The following is a 10,328-nucleotide window of genomic DNA, read 5'->3' on the forward strand; positions in this document are numbered from 1 at the left end:
CTTTTTGCAAGTACATGACAATATATTAAGTGATTGGTCAGCTAACAACAGGCTTTATTTACATCACGTGGACAGATATGATACGTCAGTGGATCATTCAGACGTGCCTCTTGAGACCTTGCACAGACAGTGATTTAAAAGCTCTAAATAATGGTCTGATATGTCATTTCTCACAGGCCCCCCTCCAGCTGGGTCGTATGTGCTACTCATCCTCCTCAGTGGTAAGAGCCATCACTCAGGACCTTTTATAGCTTAGTAGTGGTGCCGTGTTATGCGCTAAGGGCCGTCTCTTCTGATTGTCAGAAGAGTATGCTTGTTTACTTTTGTCAGATTGTGTTACAGCATGACATTTGTTTATAACAGAGTAATATTTGCGTTATTGGAAAAACATATATGTGTGTGTGTATTTTGGTTAAGTTTTTGAATTAGCATAATTTCTAAATGATTTTATTTATCACTTCGAAGTGAGTCTTGGCTAAGAAAGCACAGGATGTCAGACTAAATTCCGAAGCCTTCCACCAAAACCTCAAAAGAGGCAATTTCTTTGCTCATTACAACATTAATTTCTTTGATTATGTTTATTGTGCATGTTTTCAATATTTTTTTGGCTAGTGTTTGAAATCTCAGTCAAAAGTATATCCATCACATCCAGTCAGAGACATCAATTTTTACAGTTGTTTGCACTGCAGCTTTGAATATTAAGATAAGATAAGATAAGATAACCTTTATTAGTCCCACACGTGGGAAATTTGTTTTGTCACAGCAGGAAGTGGACAGTGCAAAAGTTATGACGCAAAAATTAGAATACAATAAGAATAAATACAGTACACAGCTGTACAGAATAGAATAAAATAATATACTATATACAGTAGAATAAAATAGAATAAAAATATACAATAAGATAAAAATAGAATACGAATGCTATATACAACTGAGTAAAAATACAACGATGCCAGAAAAGATTATTGCACTTAGTGTTATTGCACATGTGTGGATGTGTGTGTTTGTTCAGTTAAAGTCTTTGTTGTGGAGTCTGACAGCAGTGGGGAGGAAAGACCTGCAAAATCTCTCCGTCCCACACCGTGGGTGCCGCAGTCTCCCACTGAAGGAGCTGCTCAGTGCTGTCACAGTCTGCTGCATGGGGTGGGAGACGTTGTCCAACAGGCTTTTGCCAATCCAAAGCTTTCCAGTGTTGAATAGTGGAACAAACCCTGATGGTACTTTTCCTGTTTCTTAAGGACATGACTTTCAGATACTGTTCATCTACTGCTGTAGATAATGTTTAGGCCTGCCACTTATTCTTTTGTCTTTCAGTTGTTGAGTTTCCTCTAATTTTTTCAAGGGAACAGTGCACAACATGCCAAGATATGAGACGTTTTGGGCTAATGGCTCTTTAAGAATCACCTTGTAGGTGCAAAACTACTATTTGATGCCAGTTTTTAGCATTTTTTCATTGACTCAACTACAGAAGTAGGAACAAATGATGTGTTTTTGCTACGAGTAACATTCTTCTGGAAGGACTGGACTGTAGCCAGTGTATAAAGAAAAACTTTGTAAGAGTTTCAAAAAGCCTGGAGAACTATTTCTCAAGACTATTCTAAAAAAATCCAATAAAATGAATAAATAAATAAATATGTCTCTTTGGTAGCAAAATATAAAGAAAAGTGGCTCAGGACTCTTGCACATTTTATATATGTTAAAGTTTAATAGATTCCCGGTGTTATTTTTCTTTTTTTTTTCTCAAACTGAAGCTGTCTATTTTTCTGTCAGTCGACTGCTGCAGTGCTAATGGATATAGACCTTGACTTTTCCAGTGCATACGCACTGTATACTAAAAATCTATCTTGAGTTAGGAGGAGGAATGGGATTGGAACACGGGTAATGTAGCATGGAAGATGTACAGCTTTGCTTGGAAATGTCTGAGGCAAACTTAAATTAAACAATTCAAAATGAACCTGTAACACAGCTGAGTGCATGCAAAGTGAAGTAGAGCAAAATGCCTTGGAAAATAACTGCATATGTTGTGGTGATGAATGGATGCGATGGCGACTGATGCATCCAGATTGAATCATATGCTTCTTTGATCTTCTAGCCCACCACCAAGCTGTTCATCGATGGCAAGTTTGTCGAGTCCAACACGTCTGAGTGGCTTGACATCCACAACCCTGTAAGTATTCATAGATGAACTGTGCCCAACCTGCACAGAGGCTGGAGTAATGCGATCTGGCTGCAAGTATACAGTATAAAATTTGTTGTAGTAACTTGTGAATATTGGATGGAATAAATAAGTCCTGATTTGTCAAATTTTAATTGCCTAATATGTAAAACGACAGAAATCTGAGCCCAGTCTACACAACCCGTCATGCTTTATATCCTCCAAGAGACGAGACTAGTGCATAGCTTGTCAGATACTAGCCTCTTGCAAAACAGTGATGAGCGATTGTAGCATGAAAAGATATTCATCTACTTCCACCGCATAAGGATAAAAATAAATGTTTTTTGTTATTAATATTAATGAAATGATGCACATGCAAATAATGACTTCCCCTGCTCTCAGTTTGCTTGTCTGATTGTCTTTATGGACCGTGTCCTGTTCTGCAGGCCACTAATGAAGTGGTGGGACGTGTTCCTAAAGCTACACAGGAGGAGATGCTGGCAGCTGTGGACTCCTGCTCCAGAGCCTTTCGCTCCTGGTCCGAGACCTCCATCCTCAGCCGGCAGCAGATCTTCCTGCGCTACCAACAGCTCATCAAGGACAACATTGTAGGGAGATGGGTCACATATATGTCAAAATAATTTATTGATTTTGTTGAAATAATTCTCTCTAAATTCTTCTTCTAACATTTCAGAAAGAGCTGGCTAAGATCATCACTTTGGAACAGGGCAAAACTCTGGCTGATGCAGAGGGAGACGTATTTAGAGGACTGCGTAAGTAACGCATTGACTCGACTTTTAGTCTTCCTTTTAGTCTTTGGCGTCCTGATTAGATTAGTCCTGCTGTAGATATAGATAAGATCAAATTCCTCAAGTGAAGCAGTTTATACAACAGTCAACACTCTATGCAAAAAGGGACATTGAGCTTTAATTTAAAAGTGGACAGTAGTAATAGTTGGGCCATATTAGAGGCTTTAACCGCTTTTAATAAGGCTTTAGTTCCAAGAAGAAAAAGGCTGCAATGCTTTTGCAGCAGTACAATAATAACTCCTGATGTTAAAGTGTGTTCCTGTCTTCTGTAAAACACTTTTCACACTATGCTTTTAGCTGCACTCTATTTAAAGATAATTACGCAGCTTCCTTTGCTGAGGTGCACTCGTTCATTCTGGCAGCCTTGCATCAACGGGAATCATGTTTGGAAATTAAGGGCTGTGTGCGGTTGCAGACGAAGGAATTAATTTTTGTTTATTACAACACGCAGCTGCCAAGTAATTTTTTTTTGTTTCCTTTTTTTGTTCTTGGTGTTGATCCCAGTTTCAGGATGCCTAAATTATTCTGGCAGGCTAACTTTTCTATTATCAGCTGAAAGACAGGCTACATGTGCAGGTGCGCTGCAAGTACCGGGGCTAATGGTGCTTGAAATACTTACAAGTTTTATTACAGTTTTTTCATGGGAAATGGAGCTGGCAGGCTTTTCTTTTTTTAATCTTAAGAGGCAAATGTGTAAATTTCAATAATGGACTCATCAGTTAACTGTGTATGTGTTATTTCAGATTGCTTATCTAGGCACTTTGTTATTGGCTGACTTCCTAAATCCTTTTCTTGCTCATTCCTCAGAGGTGGTTGAACACGCCTGCAGCATTACATCCCTCATGCTGGGGGAAACCTTACCCTCCATCACCAAGGACATGGACACCTACACCTACCGCCTGCCCATCGGAGTGTGTGCCGGCATCGCCCCTTTCAACTTCCCCGCCATGATTCCTCTGTGGATGTTCCCTGTCGGGATGGTGTGCGGCAACACCTACCTGATGAAGCCCTCTGAGCGAGTCCCAGGCTGCACCATGCTTTTGGCCAAAATGCTCCAGGATGCCGGAGCACCAGATGGTACACTCAACATAATCCACGGACAGCATGCAGGTGAGTGCGTAATTCCCTGCTCATTGAGGAGCTCACAGTCTGTGTGTGTCATAAACAATAGAGAAAGGTCCAAGGATGAGTCAAACATTAATCATATACCCTTCTGGCAATATGTAGATAAGATATTTCCATAAACTGTGCAGCCTATATCTGTAAGTAATCTACAGGCATTGTTGAAGCAGGAGAATTTGAATCTCCGTATCAGTGCTCGTATATTGTGCCCTGAGGGTGTGACACAGAAGAACAGAAAATATTGACTTTTTTCCTTGTTTGTGCAGCGGTAAACTTCATCTGTGACCACCCGGCCATCAAAGCCATCAGTTTTGTGGGCTCCAACCAGGCTGGAGAGTACATCTACGAGCGGGGCTCAAAGAATGGCAAGAGAGTGCAGTCCAACATGGTATTCACAGACCGAATATGCTCTTCTTACACTGGCAGTGTTTAGATGGCACATGGTGACAGTAAATAATGGGGCAAGAATCAGCTGCCTCTCCAGTCAGGTCTTTGTCCTTGGTTGAAGTCCAACTCTTAATTGCTTTGGACAGCAGCTGGCAGCTGTAGTCCTTGTCCTGCTCTGAAGCTGGGTGACTTTGGTGTAACAAGATACAAACCAGCTTCTTGTGCTGGTTAGAGTGGCGCTTGAGTATGTAGAGCGACGCCTGTGAATCAAGTCCTTGACTGACACAAGAGCAGCAAAATAAGAGCAAAAAGCGCACCTAATAGTAAGTCTGTTGTGCTATCTGGGAAGAAAAATTAACAATTATTTGCAAAAATAAAGAAATAGTCGGGTGGATTGCAGGTATGTTGGTCTTGAGCTGGGAAACATACCTGCCAGATCTCATCTATAGTAAGTCCGTGTCTGGGAAATCCTGATGGAACTTAGTTTTATTTATTCATTTATTTTTTAGACTATTTTTAAAAATTGTTATTACTAATATGAATGAAAATGGGTAGTGGTCTATTTCCTGTTGCTGTTACCAAGACAGTGATTAAATCCTCTGCTGTCAGTCACTGGGATTTGTAGCATATGTGATTAGCGCTCTTATGTCTCTGTTTGATGTTCTGCACTCTTTTGGAGTGAAATCATACAGATTTTGTATCCTACATATTGCATTTAGGGTGCCAAGAACCATGGTGTGGTGATGCCTGATGCCAACAAAGAGAACACCATCAACCAGCTAGTGGGCGCTGCTTTTGGAGCAGCTGGCCAGCGCTGCATGGCTCTCTCCACTGCTATTTTTGTTGGGGAGTCTCGTGAATGGCTCCCAGAGCTGGTGCAGCGCTCTAAATCGCTCCGCGTAAACTCAGGTAACTTGTTGTGTAACCGTATCGCCATGAAAAATAAATAAATAAATTACGTCAGTTGGCATGCATACTGCCGTTTTTCTTACACGTCAAAATGTGTGTTTTAGGTGATCAGCCTGGGGCAGATGTGGGTCCCTTGATCACCCCAGAAGCCAAAGCCAGGGTAGAGTCTCTGATCCAGAGTGGGGTTGATGAAGGTGCCAAGCTGCTGCTGGACGGGAGAAATGTTAAAGTCAAAGGATATGAAAATGGAAACTTTGTAGGACCTACCATCTTAGCTGGTGTTGTGGTGAGCTGAGAACTTTTAATTTGGGTCAGATGCTATTAAAGTAATGTTAAACTAAACTGTCTAGAATGTTTTAATGTAATAACATTTTTTTGTTTTTGGTAGGTGCTGTAATTATCTGAGGGAAAAATAAATGATCGCTTCAATCAGTTCAGTGTCTTTGATTAGGGTTGTTGGAAATGAAACAAAATCAGTCCTCATCTCCTTGAATGTGACCACAGATTTTGATTTTCCCCTCCTGCTGAGCACATCTTTAGAACAGACCTCTGTGAAAATTCAGATTTTTGGCTTTAAAAGTAGATTTAAAAATGCTTTTATTCGTAAGCCTGAACGTTTGAATCTTCAACAAGCAGCCCTCTCAGCATGAGAGTCCCCCCCCGATCCGTTCTGGTTTCTGGTTATAAGTGTTGAGTGTCACACAAAGCTGACCTTAAAATAGAAAGTAGCTGTAAGTGCTGTGAAATGCATTTAAAGCAGTTTTTCACCTTTCTTCCCCGACACAAACCTGCTCGTGCTTTGTTCTGTTAAGAATTCCTTTGTAGAGTTTGAAGTCCTGATCGTTTTCCCTCTGCTGTTCTTTTCAGCCCAACATGAAATGTTACAAAGAAGAGATCTTTGGACCGGTCCTTGTTGTCCTGGAGGCCGACAGCCTGGACGAAGCCATTTCTTTAATCAACCGAAACCCTTACGGTAACGGCACGGCCATCTTTACCACCAATGGAGCCACAGCTCGCAAATACACACACGAGGTGGACGTCGGCCAGGTGAGAGACTTTAAAACATGAAGCTCTTTGTTTGCTGAAGATATAGTTTCAAACAAGCGTGTTAACCGGCCACCTTTGTGGTATTTCAGGTAGGGCTGAACGATATATCGCATTTGCGATAATATCGCGACATGATCAAGTGCAATTTTCTAACTGCAAAGGCTGCGATTATACTGCGATTATATTATACAATTCATGGGCTGCATCCTCCTGAGGCCGCATTTGTAGACCGATTACGTCACAGCGACGCGCCGAAGGCTGTCCAAATTACTACCATATCCCAGAATTCATAGCGCGGCCCAGCCAAACTCCAGTTTCCAGCAATGGCGGCCGCTACTAAGTTTTAAAATTACTCATACTAATCTTTCTGGGTCACAAAATAAACTTTTAACATATTTTCAGGCGAGAAAGTAGTTGTGTAAACATCAAATATCTGCTCGGTTTATCAAGATATCCCATATTTGCAAAAGTGCTTCGACGTTTTCAGAGGCGTCTGCTACCCACCAGCTCGACAGCTAGCCGGGAGCTCGAGGGTTACTGATGCGGCCGAGAACGGCACAACTCCCGGCACATCATTTTCAGATCACCGCGGAGTTTCGCTGCTCGGGTTAAACGTAATATATAAGTCACTTAGACAACCTAAAAATGTTATTGTTGGGCTTTTTTCAGTGTTTTGTTTGTTCGTGAGTAAATCGGTTTGGCTGAGATTAAAGTTATTAGATTAGATAAAATAAAACTATTAATCCCCCGGGTGGGTTCCTCCTTGGTTTTCACACAGCTGACTAAACGTCAAACAGAAAACTTATTAAACAGAAGTATGAGACAGTCGAGAATTTACACCAGTGTCTGGTTATATTTTAGATAGCAAGAAGCAGACGGCCGAGTTTATTAAACTCCACCGAGACAGCGGTGACGCTAATCAGAACTAGCCTTCTGATTAGCTAATCAGAAGGCTAGACCGTCCAATTTCACGCCTTTAAATTTTAAAGGCGTGTTTGTGTGTGTGTTTATACAATTGCTATTATGTTTGCACTTTATGTGTAATGTTACTGACTGCAGAGATCAGTAAGATGTGTGTATTTTTTATTTATTAGTTTTATTTATTTAATATTATTTTTTAATTGAATGACTGTCTAGTAGTTCACAGATGTCGAAAAACTGAGTGTGGTAAAGCCACTGATTTTTTTTTATGTATATTTCTGCAATCTGCACATTGTACTGACTTTCATTTTAATGTTTACACTAGGGCTGAACGATTATGGAAAATAATCTAATTGCGATTTTTTGCCCCAATATTGCGATTGCGATGCGATATGCGATTATTTTTTAAGGTATTTGTCTTCTGTATTATTAAACAAAGACAAGCAATACATCATATAGTATGGCCAATACTATATTACATTAATTTTAAACTGTTCTTTCCTGGAAGACAGACCTCTGTTATGATGACATGAGGTGATGCATGAATTGATGACTGACATTTTTATTTAACTTCTTCAATCACAACAGTATATTTGAACATACACAATAGTTTATTTTTAGCTTACAAACATCTGAGCATAAAGTGCTGACAAGGAACCCTGGTGTAAACATATTTGATGTTTACACAACTACTTTCTCGCCTGAAAATATGTTAAAAGTTTATTTTGTGACCCAGAAAGATTAGTATGAGTAATTTTAAAACTTAGTAGCGGCCGCCATTGCTGGAAACTGGAGTTTGGCTGGGCCGCGCTATGAATTCTGGGATATGGTAGTAATTTGGACAGCCTTCGGCGCGTCGCTGTGACGTAATCGGTCTACAAATGCGGCCTCAGGAGGATGCAGCCCATGAATTGTATAATATAATCGCAGTATAATCGCAGCCTTTGCGGTTAGAAAATTGCACTTGATCATGTCGCGATATTATCGCAAATGCGATATATCGTTCAGCCCTAGTTTACACCAGGGTTCCTTGTCAGCACTTTATGCTCAGATGTTTGTAAGCTAAAAATAAACTATTGTGTATGTTCAAATATACTGTTGTGATTGAAGAAGTTAAATAAAAATGTCAGTCATCAATTCATGCATCACCTCATGTCATCATAACAGAGGTCTGTCTTCCAGGAAAGAACAGTTTAAAATTAACGTAATATAGTATTGGCCATACTATATGATGTATTGCTTGTCTTTGTTTAATAATACAGAAGACAAATACCTTAAAAAATAATCGCATATTGCATCGCAATCGCAATATTGGGGCAAAAAAATCGCAATTAGATTATTTTCCATAATCGTTCAGCCCTAATTTCAGGCCACGGTGAGTCACCTGTTTGAGCCTTGGATGAGTAAGCGGGTTTGCGTGGGAGGCGCTTTATTTCTGAAAAAGTAAAGCAGACATGTGAAGTGGGAATGTTTTTATTGGAGTGAAGCTGGTTTTACACTGCCAGCTGAAACTATGTCATATATTACCTGCCAATGCATTAAAACATGGACGAATCCCAAATGTGTGGATTAGTGCAGCAGGAGCCAAGTTGTAGTTCATTTTTGGACTGGCTGATAATTGAATGCTGGTCCAGTGGTGCTGATAGGCTCCTTAAATGTATATTCACGGGTCTGTTTTTATTGAAACTGTATGTTGATCTTGGATTTTAAACACCAGGCCTTACTCCCTTTGTAAGCTGGCCAAATTAAACAAATTATGCTTTGATCATTGTTGTATTTCTAGCCTGCATTAGATTTGTGTTTTCATAATCCACACATGCGTTTTTATAGATTGGTGTGAATGTGCCCATCCCCGTCCCACTCCCCATGTTCTCCTTCACTGGTTCCAGAGGTTCATTCAGGGGAGATACCAACTTCTATGGCAAGCAGGTAAATAGCAGAAGTAGTTTATTATCCCCTCAGATCATTGCTGTTCCCTCCACTGAAGTATTGAAAGAGCACAATGCAGACACTTTGTCATGTGCTAGATAGCTCACTGACATATCTGTTATCACTTTACCACTAGGGCATCCAATTCTACACTCAGATCAAGACTATTACGTCGCAGTGGAAGGCTGAGGATGCCACTCTGACAAGCCCGGCTGTCACAATGCCAACCATGGGACGCTAAGCTAAACTGACAGTGCATCTAACCTTCAGAGACTTCTTACATGCCTTAAGAAGCCCAACGAGGGATTGGAAGTGGTTACGATATCTTTTGATTGGTCAAATGTTCATACTGAGGATGATTACTTAGTGACTGGGCAGCAAAGAAAACTAATGTCAGGATTTACAAAGTTAAAACAAATACCGGTCACAATTTACATCTTTAGAAGTGAAGATAAAAAATGGACTTAATCAGTGATGCTGTGAATCTGTACATTGGTTTATTGCGTATTTTTTTGAACCCATTTTTCTCCTCACTTCCTGTACAGAGCAGTGGGATCATGACTTCATAGTGGCTAGTCCTTTTTCATGATCCGTTGAGTGCCGTGAAAGCACAAAGATCAGCGATTCTGACGCTGAGTAGTTACAGCAAATGTCTTCCACTGTTATCCCCTGTGTGTTTCATTAGCTTCATCGGTTCAATATGTGAATAGGCAAAAGCCTACATGAGAACATGGACACAGACATTTCCTCACTTCAGTGAAACTGACATAACCCTGCTGTATACTGTCCAATGTGGAGATTAGTGTGCGTGTCAAATTAAAGTTCACAGTTTTATACTGTACTGTCATAGTATTGGTCATGGGTTAAATATATTTCATGTCAAATATATTCTTTATTAACCATTACGATGGCATTTATAGTATGAAACTGTGCTGCAGTTAGTGTGGCTACTTGACTGAATAAAGCCACTATAACAGGACTCAGTTGTGGTGTGATTTCTGTTGAAATAATTCCGTTTTTGTTCATGTATTCATATAATGATAATAATA

General features: G+C 40.2%; 1 protein-coding gene across 1 annotated transcript in view; it reads left to right on the forward strand.

Moving 5' to 3' along the window:
* The window catches only part of LOC146557561 (methylmalonate-semialdehyde/malonate-semialdehyde dehydrogenase [acylating], mitochondrial-like), a 10,862-nt gene extending 604 nt beyond the window's left edge, over positions 1-10,258 (forward strand). The window contains exons 2-12 of the mRNA XM_085246896.1: positions 177-221; positions 2,093-2,167; positions 2,602-2,763; positions 2,850-2,928; positions 3,772-4,074; positions 4,353-4,474; positions 5,193-5,382; positions 5,487-5,668; positions 6,250-6,429; positions 9,181-9,279; positions 9,416-10,258. Coding sequence (XP_085103022.1) covers positions 177-221; positions 2,093-2,167; positions 2,602-2,763; positions 2,850-2,928; positions 3,772-4,074; positions 4,353-4,474; positions 5,193-5,382; positions 5,487-5,668; positions 6,250-6,429; positions 9,181-9,279; positions 9,416-9,520 — 1,542 coding nt within the window. The 3' untranslated portion in view covers positions 9,521-10,258. The remainder of the gene's footprint in view (positions 1-176; positions 222-2,092; positions 2,168-2,601; positions 2,764-2,849; positions 2,929-3,771; positions 4,075-4,352; positions 4,475-5,192; positions 5,383-5,486; positions 5,669-6,249; positions 6,430-9,180; positions 9,280-9,415) is intronic.
* The last annotated feature ends 70 nt before the right edge of the window (positions 10,259-10,328 follow it).

Source organism: Mchenga conophoros, linkage group LG15 (genome assembly GCF_057382185.1).
Source record: "Mchenga conophoros isolate Kocher_MC1m ecotype Shallow Benthic linkage group LG15, M_conophoros_male_GT1.1, whole genome shotgun sequence".
NCBI classification, from domain to species: Eukaryota; Metazoa; Chordata; class Actinopteri; order Cichliformes; family Cichlidae; genus Mchenga; species Mchenga conophoros.